The 18,278-nt window shown below is 42.9% G+C and overlaps 1 protein-coding gene across 2 annotated transcripts in view; it reads left to right on the top strand.

The window, feature by feature from the left end:
* The window catches only part of CPSF2 (cleavage and polyadenylation specific factor 2), a 39,927-nt gene extending 22,101 nt beyond the window's left edge, over positions 1-17,826 (top strand). For both annotated transcript variants that reach the window (XM_014578876.3, XM_025189923.2), the window contains 7 exons: positions 1,080-1,180; positions 1,570-1,770; positions 2,436-2,588; positions 3,566-3,791; positions 11,821-12,123; positions 14,399-14,533; positions 14,654-17,826. In XM_014578876.3, coding sequence (XP_014434362.2) covers positions 1,080-1,180; positions 1,570-1,770; positions 2,436-2,588; positions 3,566-3,791; positions 11,821-12,123; positions 14,399-14,533; positions 14,654-14,746 — 1,212 coding nt within the window. In that variant the 3' untranslated portion in view covers positions 14,747-17,826. The remainder of the gene's footprint in view (positions 1-1,079; positions 1,181-1,569; positions 1,771-2,435; positions 2,589-3,565; positions 3,792-11,820; positions 12,124-14,398; positions 14,534-14,653) is intronic.
* Positions 17,827-18,278: the final 452 nt, after the last annotated feature.

Below are 18,278 nucleotides of genomic sequence, written 5' to 3'. Positions count from 1 at the left end.
AAGATCAAAAGTAGATTTTATGGTAGAGAATTATAAAATATTACCTGAAGAGTAAGCTTATGAAATCTATAAAGTATAGAAATTGCTAAAAAAAAAAAAAACAAAAAACCCAAAACCTTTCACATCACAGAAGCACACCCATGTTACAGTAAACAGAATGTGATTGTACGGTTTCCTATCAACTTTTACATAGCAAGGTACAGTATCCTATTTGGACAAAACCACTTGGAAAAAGACAGTCAAGCTGAGTGTGTTACATTAGTGCAATAGATTTAAGAAGGTAAAACGAAGGGTGGAAAATAAAAAGGAACAGTTGACTTATACAGCTAATTTCAATAATTTTTCATACTACAGCTGCCCCTGATTTTGTGGTTCGTATGGTAGTGTGTACACACAATGCTTTAAAGAAGTTCTTTAGCATATCTCATATCGATTCTCCAGCTTTCTTTTATCATTTCCTAAATGCACAGGATGACACTTCATGCATAATTGTCCTTGGGATACAGTCTTATTTAAAAAAAACTTCTGTAGTGGTAGGCCGCCTTTAAATCCACAGTGAAATATGCTACTGTTCTCTATAACAGTATTCAACTTTGCTTTTGTCTGTCAGTGGCAAAGATAGGGAAAGCAGAATACCAACACCAAATATTATTGGTGAATTTTGCCCTATTCATTTACTAAAAGAAAGGGAAAAATGTCTCCACTTTAAGTAACTACATGAAATTCAGTTTCAATGTAGGAGTTTTGTATAGTGAATCAGTTGATTTTTAATACAGTTTTGGTATACCTATTGTATTGTTAAGTGTGTAATACCGTATTTGCTCAGTTTTATGATATTAGGGATTTTATTTCCATTTTAGAGTAAGTTACTGCTCAACTGAATGTGGATGGCAGAATGTTCCTTTAATCACTTTGGTATTATGACAGGCTAAAAGTTTTAACTAGTGTAGTAGAAGCAAGTATTAAAGTTAGTGTTTTTGTATGTTATATATTCTAATTTCTAATACAATTTTTCCCCTCCTTTTGTTTTTTTACACTCTCTCTCTCTCTCTCTCTCTCTCTCTCGTTTTTTTTTTTAGTTGAGGAGCCGTGTCAAACTTGAAGGGAAGGAGCTTGAGGAGTACCTAGAAAAGGAGAAACTAAAGAAAGAAGCAGCTAAAAAGTTAGAACAGTCCAAAGAGTAAGTATATTTCCTATTAATATAGTGGGCTATTAATGCAAAAGGCACAGCATCCAAGTAACCAGTGTGATTCCTTACTATCTTTTGGAAATACCTGAAAATTGTAGCTTTCATAGATGCAAATATATCAGATCATAATCAGTTGGATGTTCTGATTTATTGGACCCTTTCAGCTGATCTCTTTTACAGTCGTGGGCTTTCTGAAGTTTGTAAATCATCTTAGTTCTCCAGCAGTAACTGATTTAAAATATTTCTATATGCTTATTAATTGCAAAATTAGTCATGTGACAGTCAGATAATGCAAGCAATGTTGTGTAAAATTTCAGACTGTGTGTGTAATATGAAACTTAAAGAAATAACTTAAAATCCATTTGGGGGTGACATTTCAGGGCAGATATAGATTCCAGTGATGAGAGTGATGTTGAAGAGGATATTGATCAGCCAACTGTGCATAAAACTAAACATGACTTGATGATGAAAGGCGAAGGTGGGCGAAAAGGAAGCTTCTTCAAACAGGCCAAGAAATCTTATCCAATGTTTCCGGCCCCAGAAGAAAGAATTAAATGGGATGAATATGGGGAGATTATCAAGTATGTGTGGGAAACAAAAGTAATATTATTTGTATAGTATTTTGTTTTTGATGCACATGTGACACTTCTGTGAAGTAGGTATTATTGTTGTTTTAGACAAAGGATAACAGACAAAAATTAAGATAAGTTGTTGTAGCTTCTTTAGAAAATTAGTGATAGACCAGGACTGAAATTAAGTTTTTCCTCAAGATCAGTCCATTTAAATCATGCTGCCTGTCTAGGTACTTTCCTTATCCTAGAAGAAAGTAGTGATTACATTCTTTTCTGTTTAATGTGAACCTGATTTTGTTTAAATTACACAATCTGATTTGTAAACTTTAAAATGAAAAGAAGGGAAAACATCTTCTTTCTTGGACGCAAGCAGTTCCTATCTGCCTTTTAAGGAACTTTTTAAAAAGCAAGAGAATCTTGCAAAATGTTTGCTGATAGTAAATTCAGAAATCGGAATATCTAACATATATTAATCTAGAAGAAATATAGCTCATCTAAGTGGAATATCCTTGAGCATATTTAGATATTGGAATCTTTTAAAGCATTTTTGCTGAATTTATTTTACTTTTAATTGCAAAGAAACATAAGTTTAATATAATGTAATAGTAAATGTTATATAGTGCCTAAAACCATGGCATTACTTTAATACATATAATTATAAATTCCAACATTAGGCCTGAAGATTTTCTAGTTCCAGAGCTTCAAGCAACTGAAGAAGAAAAGAGTAAATTAGAATCTGGTCTGACAAATGGAGATGAGCCTATGGACCAAGATTTATCAGATGTTCCTACAAAATGTATTTCAACAACAGAATCAAAGGAAATAAAGTAAGTGATTTTTAGATAAGCTCACAGCTGGAGGGCACTGTTTGTTAGAAATTTGCAAGTGAAATGATTGATACATTGCAAACAAGCTTTCAGTTGCTTACATTTGGGTCTCCTTCCCCGCCCCCCCTCCCCCCCCCCCCCCCCCCCCGGGAAAAAAATTTGCAAGGGTGAAACTTCATAATGGTTATTTTTTTTCCAAGTCCAAAGGGAGACTTTTCTGGAGAACTGGAAGATAATTTTTTGTTGTTGTTGTTTTTTAAATTGTGTAAAGGGCAAAAAATCATTGAAATAACAGCATATATTTAAAGAATCATATATCAAATCCTTTTTTTGTAAAGAAAACGAAACCTTCCCCAATGTAGTATTACATTATTATTTTACAGCATCCAGAAAGATGCTGGGTGCTTGGTAGCACAGATGAAAAGATATAAAAGAAGATTTTGCCCCTTTCTCTCCCTCACCTCTGTATGGTATTTGGATGGCTTAAACAGGCTGAGGGAGAATTCTACTTGTGCGGGCGTTGCATTGGACCAGCATATATGACCCAACTGTGGCCTTCCCTGCATGCTTTTCCTAGTGTAGTCTCTGATATTTTGGGGGATAGTGTGCATAACTACTGCTATTCTGGGTTATACTGCAAACAACATGGAAGACTTCCATAACTTACAGTAGTCCCACCTTCCTGGGCTGCCTAAGCTGTGCTGCAGCCGGTTTTGGAGTCAGGAAAGCACAACTATACTTAGAGCTTCCTGTGAGCTGCACTTTTTTGAGCTGCCTCTCCTAAAGATGGCACAGAATTTGATTAATAGTTTCGACTCTAAAGAGCTTATAGTCTACTTTTATGCATGATGGGGGATAGAATAGGAGGGGGAATGGGAGACGAAGAGCATGTGTTACAGCAATAAGACATAATAATTATTCTTTCTAAATTTAGGACATAAAGCATTAAGATTTTTTTTTGTCTTAAATCAAATTAGAGCTAGAGTTACATACATAGACTATGAAGGACGCTCAGATGGTGACTCCATTAAAAAAATCATTAACCAGATGAAGCCACGACAGTTAATCATTGTCCATGGTCCACCAGAGGCCAGTCAGGACCTTTCAGAATCTTGCAGAGCTTTTGGTGGAAAAGATATTAAAGTTTATATGCCTAAACTGCATGAAACTGTAGATGCGACCAGCGAGACTCACATCTATCAGGTAAGATAGTAGAATTTGTCAGTTGTATAAGTACTGAGGAATGTGAGAGCTACATTGATCTTTTGGCTATGTTCTTTTAGCTGTTCCTTTGGAAGGAATTCTTGCAGCTAGTCTAGGGCTGGGCAATAAAATGGTGGTGATTATCCAGGATTATTTCCTGGCAAGCTCCTGCTACATTTACCTGTGCTTCTGCAAGTATCTGTGATTGCAGATCTTGGCCGCAGAGCACTGTTCCTGACCAATAGGAGCTGCAGGAGACTTCACAGACTGGGACACCACTTCCCACAGCTCCTATTAGCAAGGAACGGCAATCCGTGGCCAACATCAGCTGGAATTGCCTGTACCTGTGAAGCACAAGTAAATATAATGGTAGTGGCCCACCAGGGTCTAACCCTGGTGGATTGGATCTGGCCCACAGGCCGGTATTTGCCTACCTCAATATAGTCATACCAAGGCAAGACAAATAACTTTTGTTTCTGGGGAAAGATGGAAACATTTCCTTTACAATTTTGTGGATATACCATACCTACACATTATAAATGTAATCACTACATAAATAGAAATGTATGATTACATATTTAAGCCTGCAGTTACGAAGTGCAAAAGGAAGGTATCTCATTCAACTTGCCCTGCTGAAAACATTGTATGTGTTTAGGTATAATTTGAGTCCAAGTCCTGCATTCACTGTATATCCAAAATTCTTATTGAAACTACTTAGAAGAGTTTTGGATGGAAAAGAAATAGCCCAAGTATTAGCTGAAAATACAATTGTCAAGTGCAAGTTAATATTAGTGAAAACCTCAACTAAACCATTAGTGTGCTTGGGTGTGTTTGTCTCTCTCTCTGTGTAACAGGAAAGAAACTAGAGAAATTGCATGAGCATGTCAGCATTATAAATGGTTCCAACTAAGCTTTGAAGCAGAAATTTAATGAAGGGGCAAGGGAACTAAGGACACAAGTACCTAACTCAGTTTGAAAGGAGTGGGATATGAATGCGTGATTCAAAAGCTGATTGGAGAAAGGCCAGTGAAACTCCATACTAAGGATGTTAAATATCGGTTAATTGAATAGTTGAGTAGCCTCATGAATTCTTTATCTGTTAGTCAACTATTCTATAGTCCCCAGGGGAGGTGCTGGTAGCTACTATATCAGAGGCAGCCGGATCCCAGGTGGGAGCTTGTCCAGGAGGGGGAGCCAATTTAAAAAACAGTTCCCTTCATAGACCAGCTGCCTGTCACCCAGTGCTGCTGCCTCTCCTAAAGAGAGAATTTTGTGGATAATTTTAGAAACATTGCAATACAGAAAAAAGTCAGATTTCAGAATCAGTCCTGAAACCTTTTCTGCTCTCTGGTGTGCAAATCATGTCTTTGCTATTTCTGTTGTTGGTTTAGCAAAGTACGTAACATTTGAAAAAGAAGCAGATGGGGACATCAGAAAATGAAGAAGAAATTAATTAGTTTTTTGGGAGGATTGTGGTGGGTGTTTTATAATAAAATATTGCAAGTCTCCTTTATATATTTGATCCCAACAGCAGCATCTAGATTTGGGAATACAATGCCACTGAATAGTGATGTCTCACAGAAGGCAGGTTTTTACTGGAATTTCTTAAGATTTTAGATTCTAGATGAATATGGTTAAAAGTGATATTTCATTTATTGAAGGTTTAGATTTTTAGTCTTTTTCCATCATAACTAGTAAAGAACTGCATAAGTGCCCTTTTGAATGCAAAGTTGATATGTTAAGTGGCTTTTTATTTATTAATCTCGCCAATAATTCAAATATGCAGAAGGAACCATTCTTGAATATCCTAAGACCAGTCAAGGATAGTTTCAACACACCAGGAAAATATGTGAAAAAGGGTGTTGCAATGAAAGCCTCACCTTAACTCTACAAGATCTTGCTGTCTCAAATGCCACAATCTAGTCTCAGTATCTTTATCAAAAAAGAACACTAGCACTGGTTTTTCTCTGCCACTTTCCAAACCAATTGTAAGATGAAATCCATGTGTACTCTTCTGTCATTTAATATTGTGCCTTACTTCTGTTTATTTTTCCAAAGAGTATGGTGGATCCAAAAAACATCGAGTCATAATGAATGGGGAAATGATTAATGTTTAAAAAGTTTGGTGTTAGGAGCCTGTGAAATGTGCTGTCAAGTTTGCCTACGTAAATGTCAGTACTGTTTCTTCTTTGAGTGATTGCTCATGTCCATTTCATATAGGTACGCACGTGCAGCGTGCATCATTAGAAATTTTTCCCTTAGCTGTACTTGTTGGGCTAGCAGCGGAACCCTCTGGAGTGGCTCTGCTATACCAGCCAATATATACCCCTGCTGGTTCTCCACCCCCTCAATTTCTTTCCACCTTCTCAATTCCTTCTTACCGCTCATGCTTCTGCTCTTGCTCAGCAAGCGCCCTTTAGCAGTTTAAGTTTCACAGTTCTTCTTAGCTTTCTAAGCAGTTGTTAAGTGTTGTTTCTTGTGCTAAGGACTCAACCGCAGGACTCGCACCGTGCTCCCAGAGTGTACAGCAGGACATGCCTTGGCCTCAAGGCTTCAAGCCCTGTGAGATGTGCCAGAGGCCTATGCCCTGCGGTGACTCTCATTCTGCCTGCCCTAAATGCCTTGGTGAGGCCCATTTGTCTGAGGCCTGTAAAATCTGTAAGGCCTTCAAGCCACGCACGAAGTGAGAGAATCGCGCTTGAAGATTATTCTTATGGAGGCAGCTTTCCACCCGGCACTGGCATCCTACTTGGCCCCCGTGACTCAGAGCGCACCAACTTTGGTGCAGGAGGCATTAGGCCATTTATGTACCTCCCTGGTACCACGTAGACCTCGGCACTGGCCTCAGTCCCCGGTGCCCCAGAAGAAGAGGAGCCCTAGTAGGGGCAGGTCACCCCCACGGTGCGTGCCCTCTGTGCGCCCTCAGGTAGGGCATGCAGCACCATCGAGCACTGTGCCCAGACCATTGCAGTCGGGCAAAAACTGTTCTAGTCTGTGCCAAGATTCCAGCCCAGTGCGGGACTTCCTGGAGCCCTCCACTCCGGAGACCTTCGAGGTGGCCAGGGATTTGATCGAGCTGTCTTCTTCCCCTACCTTGGCACTGGCCCCAACCAAGTATCATGAGCCAGGTCGGGCCTAGAAGTGAGGGGACATCACCACTTCAACCCGGCACCTACACCTGCCTCCCCAGTACTGAGTGCAGTACCATCCACAGTCTTGGGGACCGGTGACAGCCTCAACACCAGCCCGCGCCCTGGCACTGGACCTGGCACCCGTACAAGGTCCTTGGGCGGTACCGAGTATGGCACCAAGCTCTGCAGCTACCGGCTCTGACCATGCCTCCCCCTCCTCCCTGGCAATGGGGCAAGCTGGAGTCAATGGCCCAGCATGTTCCAAACAGGGAGATCACTTGCTGCAACTGCCTCCACTCCACCCTGGTCCACCTCGGAGTACTTGACCAACTCAGAGGTGCAGTCTGCACGGTTATCTTGGGGATCCAAATCCAGGTCCTGGCACCAGTTCTATTCTTGCCACCGATTGCGGCACCGCTGTGCCTCCACTCACCAACATCTGCATCATCATCAATGGGCCCAGCCAGTCCCATTACCAGTGCTGCTGCAGTCCCGGCCTCCACAAACGCAAGGCCTGACTTAGTGGCTGTTTTGGATCCCCTGGGCCTACCACCAGAGCCAGGGTGTGGACCCTCTTTTCTGGGTCTTGGGCACCTCCTTCAGCAACCCCACTGGCTCAGTCCCCCACGGCAGGCCAGTCCCTTCCTCCAGGCCAGACGTCACTGAGACCCTTGGAGAGTGAGGCCCCTGTTGCTCTCCCACCACAGTGCCCTCATGTGTGGCCTCTCAGGCCCCCTCACAAACCCGTGACCCTGTGGAGGCTGGCATGAAGGGGTCTTTGTCCTCCTCTCTGGATGAGGCCCTGAGTGACTCTATCCCCTCCATGCCTTTCACGGACTTGAGGTCCCACCAGGACCTCATTCGTTACCTAACCCAGAGCTTGGGAGTCCAGGCTGAGAGGGTGTCTGAGGACTCTGACCCTATGGTCAATATCCTACAGCCCAACACCCTTACCTGAGTGGCACTTCCCATCAACAAGACTGTGGCCAAAATCACGAAGTCCCTCTGGCAAACCCTGGCCTCTATCTCACCAACAGACAAGAAGGCTGAGCGGTGGTACTTTTCTTAGGAGGGGAATGAACACCTTTTCTCCCACCCGCCTCCGGGGACTTTGGTTCACTGCCTGGACAGCCAAAGGGCCAACCGGGTGCCACGCCTAAGAATAGGGACGCCAAGAAAATGGACCTTTGGGCAGGAAGGCCTGTGCATCTAGGGGTCTTTAACTCCGTATAGCGAACCAGCAGATTCTGTTGTCTTGCTATGGCTGTATCACCTTGGCATCCATGGACAAGTTTACCAAACTGCTTCCCAGGGACTCTCAGCCCAAGTTTAGAGCCCTCATGGAGGCAGGCAGGCAGGATGGTCTCTCGGGCCACCTTCCAGGCCACCCTCGATGCAGCCGCCCAGTGTATGGCCACAGGACTGGTCTCATGCCACAGCTCCTGGTTGCAGGGATCTGGAGTGTACGTCCTGAACACCAGGACTTCCAGGACCTTCCCTTTGAGGGCCTTATACCTCTTCTCTGAGCAGACCGACCAATGTCTGCATGACCTCAAGGAAAGGCCTAAGGTCCTTGGCTGTTCACATGCCTGCTACCCAACTACACGCTCTGTCAGGCAGAAATGCCCCTAGATCCTCCCAGCAGGGCACTTCTCCCATCTCCATAGTAGAAACAGCAATGGAAGGATTGGCAGACGCCATTCCCAGCAGGCCCATGACCAGCGTTAGGGCCCGCCCAGCAAGTCTTCAGGGCTCCATTAAGGGTTTTCAGGGTATGCCCGAGGACAGATTGCCAGCCTCATACCCCCTCTCCGGGACTGCCTATTCCCTTTCTGCTGGGCCTGGGAATCCATTATCTTGGACCATTGGATCCTAGAAATGGTGGGAAGGGGGTACACCATCCCTTCCTTTCTGCCCCTCCCTCCTATCCCCCTTCCCTGTGCCTCTTCAGGGACCCCTCTCACAGGCTTCCCCTTCGGGAGGAGGTTCTTCAGCTCCTCATCTTGGGGGCTGCAGAGGCAGTTCCCCTAGAGTTCTTGGGCTAGGGCTTCTACTCCTATACTTCCTGGTCTCCAAGGGTGGGTTTCATCCCATCCTGGACCTCAGGGACCCCAATGCCTTCATCATAAAACCAAATTCAGTATGGTGACTCTGGCATCCATTATTACCTCCTTAACTCCCAGAGACTGGTACGCTGCCCTCAATCTAAAAGATGCTTACTTTCATATTTCCACTGTACACCACCACTGGCAGTTCCTCCGCTTTACAGTGGGCAGGGACCATTATCAGTTTACAGTCCTCTGTTTTGGCCTTTCCACAGCCCCCCAGTTCTTCAGGAAGTGCATGGCTGTTGTCGCTGCCACCCTGGGAAAACAGGGCATCCAGGTGTTCCCCTACCTGGTTGACTGGCTTCTAGAAGGGTGCTCCGCGAACAAGGTGTGGGCTCACATCGCCTTAGTTCAAGACCTCTTTTGGGAGTTGGGACTGCTCCTGAATGTGTCAAAATTGACCCTGGTACCCACCTAAGTGATAGTCTGTGAGCACATCGGCCAGGGCTTCCCTTCCCACGTCCCATTTTCTGGTAATCAAGGCAGCTTTCCAGAACGTGCGGGCATTCCTGATGACCGCAGCCAGGGCCTGCATGTGCCTCCTGGGGCTAATGGCCACGTGCTTCTACGTCATCCAGTGTGCCAAGCTCTGCATGCATTCGCTGCAGCTGTGGCTTGCACGGACTCACAACCCGTCCCTTCACCCATGGGACAGAGTGGTGACAGTTCCCTCTGATGTCCTGCGCTCCCTGGATTGGTGGACTCGGGAGGAGGTGGTCTGTGCTGGAGTTCCATTATGCCGACACTCTGTCTTGTGACAGAAGCGTCAGACACTGGTTGTGGGGCCCATCTCGGAGACATGCGGACACAAGGTATGTGGTCCCGGGACAACCTCTCTCTGCATATCAATGTCAGGGAGCTGCAGGCAGTCTGTCTTGCCTGTGCAGCCTTCCTCCCTCAGCTCAGGAACAGGTCAGTTCTCATTCTATCCAACAACACGTCCTTCTCCAGCCACGAGTGGTCCCTCTGAGGGGATGCAGCTCTCTGGATTTTCCACAGGTGTGGATTTCCCCTTCTGGACCTGTTTGCCACCGGTCAGAACAGGAAGTGCCTAAGATTCTGTTCTCTCATGGGGTTGGGGCGGTGCTCTCTGGGAGAAGCGCTACTCATCCCCTGGCCCAAGGGACTCCTTTATGCATTTCTGCCATTCACGCTAGTCCACAGAGTTCTCCTGAGGGATTGGGAATTCAGGGAATCCCTGATTCTCATCACTCCAGCATGGCCCAGGCAGCACTAGTTCGTGACCCTCCTGAGTCTGTCCTGCAATAGACAGGTCACTCTCCCGCTGGTCCTGGACCTGATGATGCAGAACTTCATCAGGCTTTGCCACCTGGACCTGCAGTCCTTGCACCTTATGGCTTGGAAGCTGCAGGGCTGACAGCAGCGGAACAACAGTGCTCAGCATGCGTGCAAGAGGTACTGCGAGGCAGTAGGAAGCCTTCTGCTAGGGCTACATATCTGGCCAAGAAGAAACGCTTCCATGCCTGGACTATCCAGAGGGGAGTATTGCCCATGGATACCCTGGTCCCACCTTCTAGATCTTAGGTTACAGTGGTTCTCCTCCTCAGTTAAAGTTCATCTAGCGGCTATTTCCACCTTTCACCTGGGTGCCCGGGGTAAGACTCTTTTTGTGGACCTGATGATGAACAGATTTTTGAAGGGCCTGGACAGGCTTTATCCACACATTCAGCAGCCTGTCCCCCAGTGGGACCTCAGTCTGATCCTGTCTAAACTTATGGGACCTCCCTTTGAACCCTGGCGACGTGCTTGCTCCTGCACCTGTCCTATATATGGTGTCCCTTCCAGTGGCCATTGCATTGGCTAGGCATGTGTCCGAACTGAGGGCTCTTACTTTGGATCCCCCATACACAGTTTTCTTCAAGGATAAAATCAGATTGTGCCCCCACCCTGCCTTCCTTCCGAAGGTGGTGTCTAGCCTCCATGTGTCACAGGACATTTTCCTGCTAGTCTTTTACCCTACGCACTGGGTTAGGAACAGGAGTTGCAGACTTTGGATGTCAGGAGGGCTTTAGCCTTTTATTTAGAGAGGACAAAGCCCTTCCATAGGTCGCCTTAGCTCTTTGTAGCCATTGTGAGCAGCTGAAGGGTCAGCCAGTCTCTGTGCAAAGGATCTCCTCCTGGATCACTGCCTGTGTTAGGGAGTGCTATGGGCTGGCTGAGGTTCTAGCCCTTCCCCTCTTGGCCCACTCTACTAGGGCTCAGGTCTCCTCTGGAGCTTTTGTGGCTCATGTCCCGATCCTGGACATCTGTAGGGCTGCCACGTGGTCCTCTCTCCACACCTTTTCCAGTCGCTATGCACTGACCCAACAGGCTAAGGAGGATGCAGCACTGGGTAGGGCTGCCCTCCGTTCAGTGGAAGGGTAAAACTCTGACCCCGCCTTCTAAGGTTTCTGCTTTGGAATCACCTACATGGAATTTACACGAGCAATCATTCGAAGAAGAAAGAGCGGTTACTTTCCTCGTAACTGTTGTTCTTTGAGAGATGTTGCTCATGTCCATTCCACATCTCGCCCACCTCACCTTCATCAGAATGGTCTGGTAAGAAGGAATTGAGGAGGTGGAGGGCAAGAGGGGTATATATTGGCTAGTATAGCAGCACCTCTCCAGGGGGCTCGCCTGGTGGTCCAGCGGGTACTGCTAAGGGAAAAATTTCCGATGATGTGTGCATGCTGCGCGCACACACCTACATGAAATGGACATGAGCAACACATCTTGAAGAAAAACAGTTACAAGATAAGTAATTGTTCTTTTTGTTTGTGTGCCACTTAGGTCAGGTTAAAAGATTCTCTGGTCAGCTCTCTTCAGTTCTGTAAAGCGAAAGATGCAGAACTAGCTTGGATAGATGGTGTCCTGGACATGCGGGTTTCAAAAGTGGACACAGGAGTCATTCTGGAAGAAGGAGAGCTGAGGGAAGATGGAGAAGACTTGGAAATGCAAGTGGATATGCCTTCTTCTGACTCTAGTGCTGTTGCACAGCAAAAGGCCATGAAAAGTCTATTTGATGATGATGATAAGGAAGTATGTGAAGAGAGCGAGATCATTCCTACTCTAGAACCACTGCCACCACATGAGGTAGAAAAGCTTTTGTCTTATCTTGGCTATGTGCTCTCATATTGGTGGGGATTTCAGTTTTATATTTGTGGGGATTATTTACTGGTATTGTTTTTTCAACATTTTGTGCCTGACTTTTTAGTGGGACTTATTCAGGTAAAAGTCTCATTAAAGTGAGGAACTTTGCTTGAGTAAGGTTTCTAATGTTAGACTGTGGTGTAAATTGGCATCTTAATGTGATTTTTTTACAATTGTTTACACAGTTACTGCTTTCTTTGTTCCGAATGTGAGCTCTTCAAGGCAGAGAATATCTCTTTATTATATATAACTAGATTTGCCCAATATTGCTCAGGTCCTTAACTCAATTAATTTTTGTTTTTCTTCATTTAAATCATGGGCCTGGGGATGAGGGGTTCAGTATGCAGGCTTCCCCTAGGAGATCGGACTATCCCAGCCCTCTCTCACTCCAGCAGGGTGGGGCCAGGTGAGAGCACCTCTCCATGGCCGCTGCAGCTGCAGAGGACACAGCTGTGAGAGGGGTATATGTTCCTCAGCTGGGGCAGGTCCAGGTTTGTCTTCCCCCTTCATTCCCACCCAGCTTGAGGAATGGAGCAAACTTTGCACATTCCTCAATCTCCCTGATGAAGGGGAACAGCCAGCAATGTTTTCATATGAATTGGGAGGGCACCCTGCCTAAAGTGTGCCTAGGGAGGTGAGAGACTCAGGGCTGGGGCAGTCCCAGATGGGGGAATGTGGGGAGGAGAGGGAGATGGGGTGGGTATCCGCAGCCCGCCCACCCTTTTCATGTGCTTGGTGATTCTGTCTCTTTTCTGTATGGTTTTATACATCCTCATATGCATGGCAGGAGAGCTTCAGCCCTGTCCCCCCTTGCAAACCCTTAACTTGCTTTAAGTTATAGGAGGAAGCTGCATGCCAAATTTGGTGGTCTTTGCTCTTACCATTTAGGAGCAGTTCTTGAACAGACAGACAGACAGACTTGCTCGTTCACAAACTCTCTCAAATATATAGTAGACATACAGTACCTAGCACAAAGTGACCCTCATCTCAGATGGGGTTCTAGATACTGATGCAATGCAAATTTTTATTTGTTATGCAGCCTGTGTGCTTACCATACATGGCTTTGGAAATCATTTGGTATTTGTACTGTCAAACAATTTTAAAAATTATGATTAATTGTGATATTAAATAATTAATTGTGATTAATCATAGTTTTAATCACACTCTTAAACAATAACATTTATTTAAACAGTTTTATATGTTTTCTATATTTTCAAATATAGGCTGTGGGATGGGGCTTCAGCCCCCTCACTGCTGATGCAAACCGCTGGCCTCCTAGAGGTATGCGATTAACATATTAAAAAAATAACGCATTCATTTTGTTTTCAGTTAATCACAGGTATTAGCTGCGATTAAGAAAGCCCTAGTTGGTATCACTCCTTAGATTTACTCTTAAATTTCATCTGACACTGTGGTAAATCCTTTTCCTTATGATATGTAGGGTAAAGATACATACATACACAAATATAATTTAAAAAAGTATCTAACTGTCTAGCAGCGGATCAGATAGAACAAAGAGTGCTATAAGAATTGCACTTAGTCCTCATATACTTTTATGTAGTTGGATAGATATCATTAATTCCTTTTAAGAAATAGAGAGAACTGAGACATACAGATATTAACTCTTAGCCCAGGTGGAGATAGGTAGCCACCTTTGTACTCTCCCTAACTAGTATTGTTGGGGGCCTCTGTATCCCTTGGAGCATAACTTAGGGAATCACTTAGAGCTGTCCAAGGAGTGGCAGCCTCCCTGAGCTGTGCTGTGAACCACAGTATTGATTACCAGGTCACTGCTCCCAGGACACCACTTGCTCCAAGGCTTGTGAGCAGGTCCTACCAGGGCAGCCTTAAGGCTGTCTTACACAATGCCTATGCAGAGGGAAACCTTCCCTTGGCTAGATTCAGGGTTGACAGGGCCCTTTCATCTGACATAAAAGGTCTGGAGCATGGATGGCAATCTCCTCCTACGTATTTTCCCAGATTACTGAACTTGGAATGGAAACTGGAATTTCCCTTGCCCTGCCACACACATTCATGCTCCTAGCACAGATCATGAGTTGCTAGAGGGAAGACTTCTTGAAATCATTTCAGCTAACAAAGGGGAAATGGAATAAAAAATATTTTTCCAATCAGATACTAAGTTACTTTATTATAAAGGCTTCATAAAAATGACTGTCTTAACTCTTTAGAAGCTTCATTATACTTTATTCATTGAAAGGTTATTGGACATCAGTCTGTTTTCATGAATGAGCCAAGACTGTCTGATTTTAAACAAGTTCTTCTGCGAGAAGGAATTCAAGCTGAATTTGTAGGAGGGGTGCTTGTGTGCAACAACCTAGTGGCTGTTCGTAGGGTAAGTATGTTTAAAAAATTCTCTGGAATATATGCAACACGTTATGTGATAACAATATGCAAAGTATGTCCCTCACCATCTCACGTAAAGATAATAGATTCAAATATGTTTTTGTTTCAGACTGAAACAGGGCGCATTGGATTGGAAGGATGTCTTTGCCAGGACTTCTATAGAATAAGAGATCTTTTATATGAGCAATATGCCATTGTCTAAAGGAAGTGCTGTGAAGATGATGTCATTACTTGAACTTTAAAGAGAATGGGGATTTCTACTTTATTTTTGTGGATATCTTTTTGTAGTTTTCTAATTTCTGCAGAATTGTTCTGATTCTTCAAAAAAGTTAAACATGAAAACCCAGTAAACTAACCTAAATAATTAAATATCTGCTATCATAGTTCTTTGTAAGACATCTCTTGGTACATTCCACATTGTTGGCTTTCAGACTGCTAAAAATATTGTAGCAAATACTATTGGTATGCTGTAATTGAGACAGGCAGTTTCGTTCATGAACTTTCTTTCAAAAAGGATTTAACTTGTCATAAATATGCTCTTTGATGTGGCATGGCATACCAAGTTTCTACCTAAGAATGCAAATATATAAAAACAAGCAGTTTTCCTATTTTAAAAATGTAAGTAAAGAGAAGCACTCTTGTTGGGTTGTCTTTGTTTTTGGGGGGAGGAATGGGGGGTGATTCTTTTGCTGAACAGTAGATGCTTCAGTGAAAATTTTCTAGGCCATTGAAAATTGGCCAACTGCTTAATTGACTTTCTTCCAATGGGTAATATGCACCTTTGTTAATACTGGGACTACTTCATGCAGTACTGATTGATACAGTACATCATAAGACATTGTGAAATAAAATCTCAGTCTCCTGGGTCAAAAAGCCATCTTTAAAATGTTACAAGGTACTTTATTACAGAATGATTGGAAAAACAAAAGTTGTTTGACAGATCTTCTAGCCACATCTTTTTATATTTTCTAGCTACTGTACATGTATTTGTGTATGCCAGTTATAACTATCTTTTGTGAATTTTGATTTTAATACTTTGAAGAAAAAACTGCATTCTATTAGTTATAGTAAGCAGTGCACAGTGAGCTGAGTTCAGGAAAATATTTTATCCTTAAGTCTGAATTCTTAAGGATTTATTGTATAAATTGTAGATTTATCTTGTTGGTACCAGGTTTTATACTATTTGTTTTTCCTGTTGCTGGCAGTGGGATTACAGCCACCGGTATCAAAATTTGTTAGATTTTTTTTTTTTAGTTGGCTATAAACAGTCTTGGGTCATTTAACTTGTTACACTTCTGAATTGAAAACCGTGATGGAACACATGCAGAGCACTGGTCTATGGATGAGAAATTAATTTTTTTATTCTTGACCTTTGTTTTTAATCAGTGTTTGAACCTACTCTTTGTTTATTACAACAACTGTGGCATAAATTTGAGTTCTGCTTTCATTTGTATATTTTTAAAAAACAAACAAAATTGAAATATGGGGAAAATGAACTCTGAGGGCTGCGGCTGAAGTAAAAATTAGATTGCTGTTCATTCTTCACTATTAGTCTTAATATGGCTAATTTGCAAGTTGCCCATTTATACTGTTTAAAAGTTGGAATAGGAACTTAAAAGAACTGGTATAAGCATTCAGAAACTTATCGTATTACAGATTGAACCTCTCGATTCTGGCATTCTCTGGTCCAGCAACGTCTTGTTCCGGCATGATTTTAGTTAGCTGGATGTCCACTTATCATGGGTGTGGCCAAGTTTCCCGCAGTCCCATAAAGTTTGTGCTGGCTCTCTGTGTTTCATGCTATTATTTAGCTCTAATTTATTTCTAAATGTCTTCTAAGATCCCAGGAAGTGTTGGTAATGATGCTAGACAATACTGACTTCCTGTGGTCGTGCAGATTATTTGGTTTGGCACCAATCAGGGCCAGACTAGAGGTATTCAACCTGTAGATGTAAACATTTCCTTTAAAATATGATTGTGCAGAAATACATGTATTTTGATAGACACAATTCTGGACTAGAGAAAATCACAGAAAAATTATAAGATTTTTTTCGCGTTTGGTTTGTTTGTTTTTAAGTTTAGCCAACGCTTTAGAAAACATTATTTACATGTTTGCCATGCTGGTAACCAGGGTTTTATGTTAATACTTTGCCTCTTTACTCCAATGCTATGCCAATGCATGTAAATCTAAATCACTTTGGATGGTTGTCAGCAAACATCACCCTTAACCATTGTCCATTTGTATAATGACCTAAACTTTTACATAGGTAAACTAATTCTGGATCATTTATCCTGGACGAGAGATTACATCCATGTACTGCTAGAATTTATTGTGCAAGTTACTTTTTAATACCTTTTTTGGTTCATAAAAATGTCTTAAAGAAAAACAACATCAATGTAATAACAATTTATTAAGTTGACAATATAAATTTGGAATTTACTGTGAATTTTAAAATTAGCTTTTACTCTATTATATCCTTTGAAAGAGTTAGAATTATAGAGTCATAAAATACTAGAATTGGAATGAGCCTCCAAAGGTCATCGAGTCCAGTCCCCTTGTTCTCATGGCAAGTCCAAGCACCATCTAGACCCATGGTGTTCGGCATGTTAACAACTAACCACATGTGGCTGTTTGGCCTGTTGACTGTGCCTACTTGGCTTGAACAATGTGGCTATTTTGCTGGTTGAGTGAGGCTAGTTTGCTATAGCAGTGGCCACTATAATGACTGCTGCTTCAGAACTGTTTGGACACCATGGCTCTAGACCATCCCTGATAGGTGTTTGTCTAACTTGCTCTTAAAAATCTCCAAAGATGGAGATTCCACAGTATCTATAGGTAATTTATTCCAGTTTTTAATCATACTGACAGGAAACTTTTTCTAATGTCCAACCTAAGCCTCCCTTGCTGCAATTTAAACCCATTGCTTTTTGTCATATCATCAGAGGTTAAGGAGAGTAATTTTTCTCCCTCCTCATTGTAACACTTTTTAGGTACTTGAAAGCTGTTACCATGTCCCCTCTCAGTCTCCTCTTTTCCAGATTAAACAAACCCAATTCTTTCAATCTTCAATCCTCGTAGGTCATGTTTTCTAGATCTTTAATCATTTTTGTTGATCTTCTCTGAACCGTCTCCAATTTCTCCACATCTTTCCTCATAAGTGGCACCCGAAACGGGACACAGTAATCCAGCTGAAACCTAATCAGCATAGAGTAGAACAGAAGAATTACTTCTCATGTCTTGATTAACACACTCCTATTAATAAATTCCCAGAAGGATGTTTGGTTTTGGTTTTGCTTTTTTGTTTTTTGCAACAGTGTTATACAGTTCAGTAGTTTGTGGCCCATTATGACGCCTAGATCATTTTTCACAGTACACCTTCCAATTCAGTCATTTCCCATTTTGTATGTGTGCAACTGATTATTCCTTCCTAAGTGGCATACTTTGCATTTGTCTTTATTGAACATCATCCCATTTACTTCATGCTATTTCTCCAGTTTGTCCGATCATTTTGAATTATGACCCAGTCTTCAAAAGCACTTGCAACCCATCCCAGCTGGGTATCTGCAAACTTTATAAGCGTACTCTCTATGGGTATGTCTACACTACCCCGCTAGTTCGAACTAGCGGGGTAATGTATGCATACCGCACTTGCTAATGAAGCCCGGGATTTGAATTTCCCGGGCTTCATTAGCATAAGCGGGGAGCCGCCATTTTTAAATCCCCGCTGCTTCGA

This window comes from Pelodiscus sinensis, chromosome 4, assembly GCF_049634645.1.
Source record: "Pelodiscus sinensis isolate JC-2024 chromosome 4, ASM4963464v1, whole genome shotgun sequence".
Taxonomy (NCBI): domain Eukaryota; kingdom Metazoa; phylum Chordata; order Testudines; family Trionychidae; genus Pelodiscus; species Pelodiscus sinensis.
The sequence above is the reverse complement of the archived record's forward strand: the minus strand, read 5'-3'. Positions and strand labels throughout refer to the sequence as shown.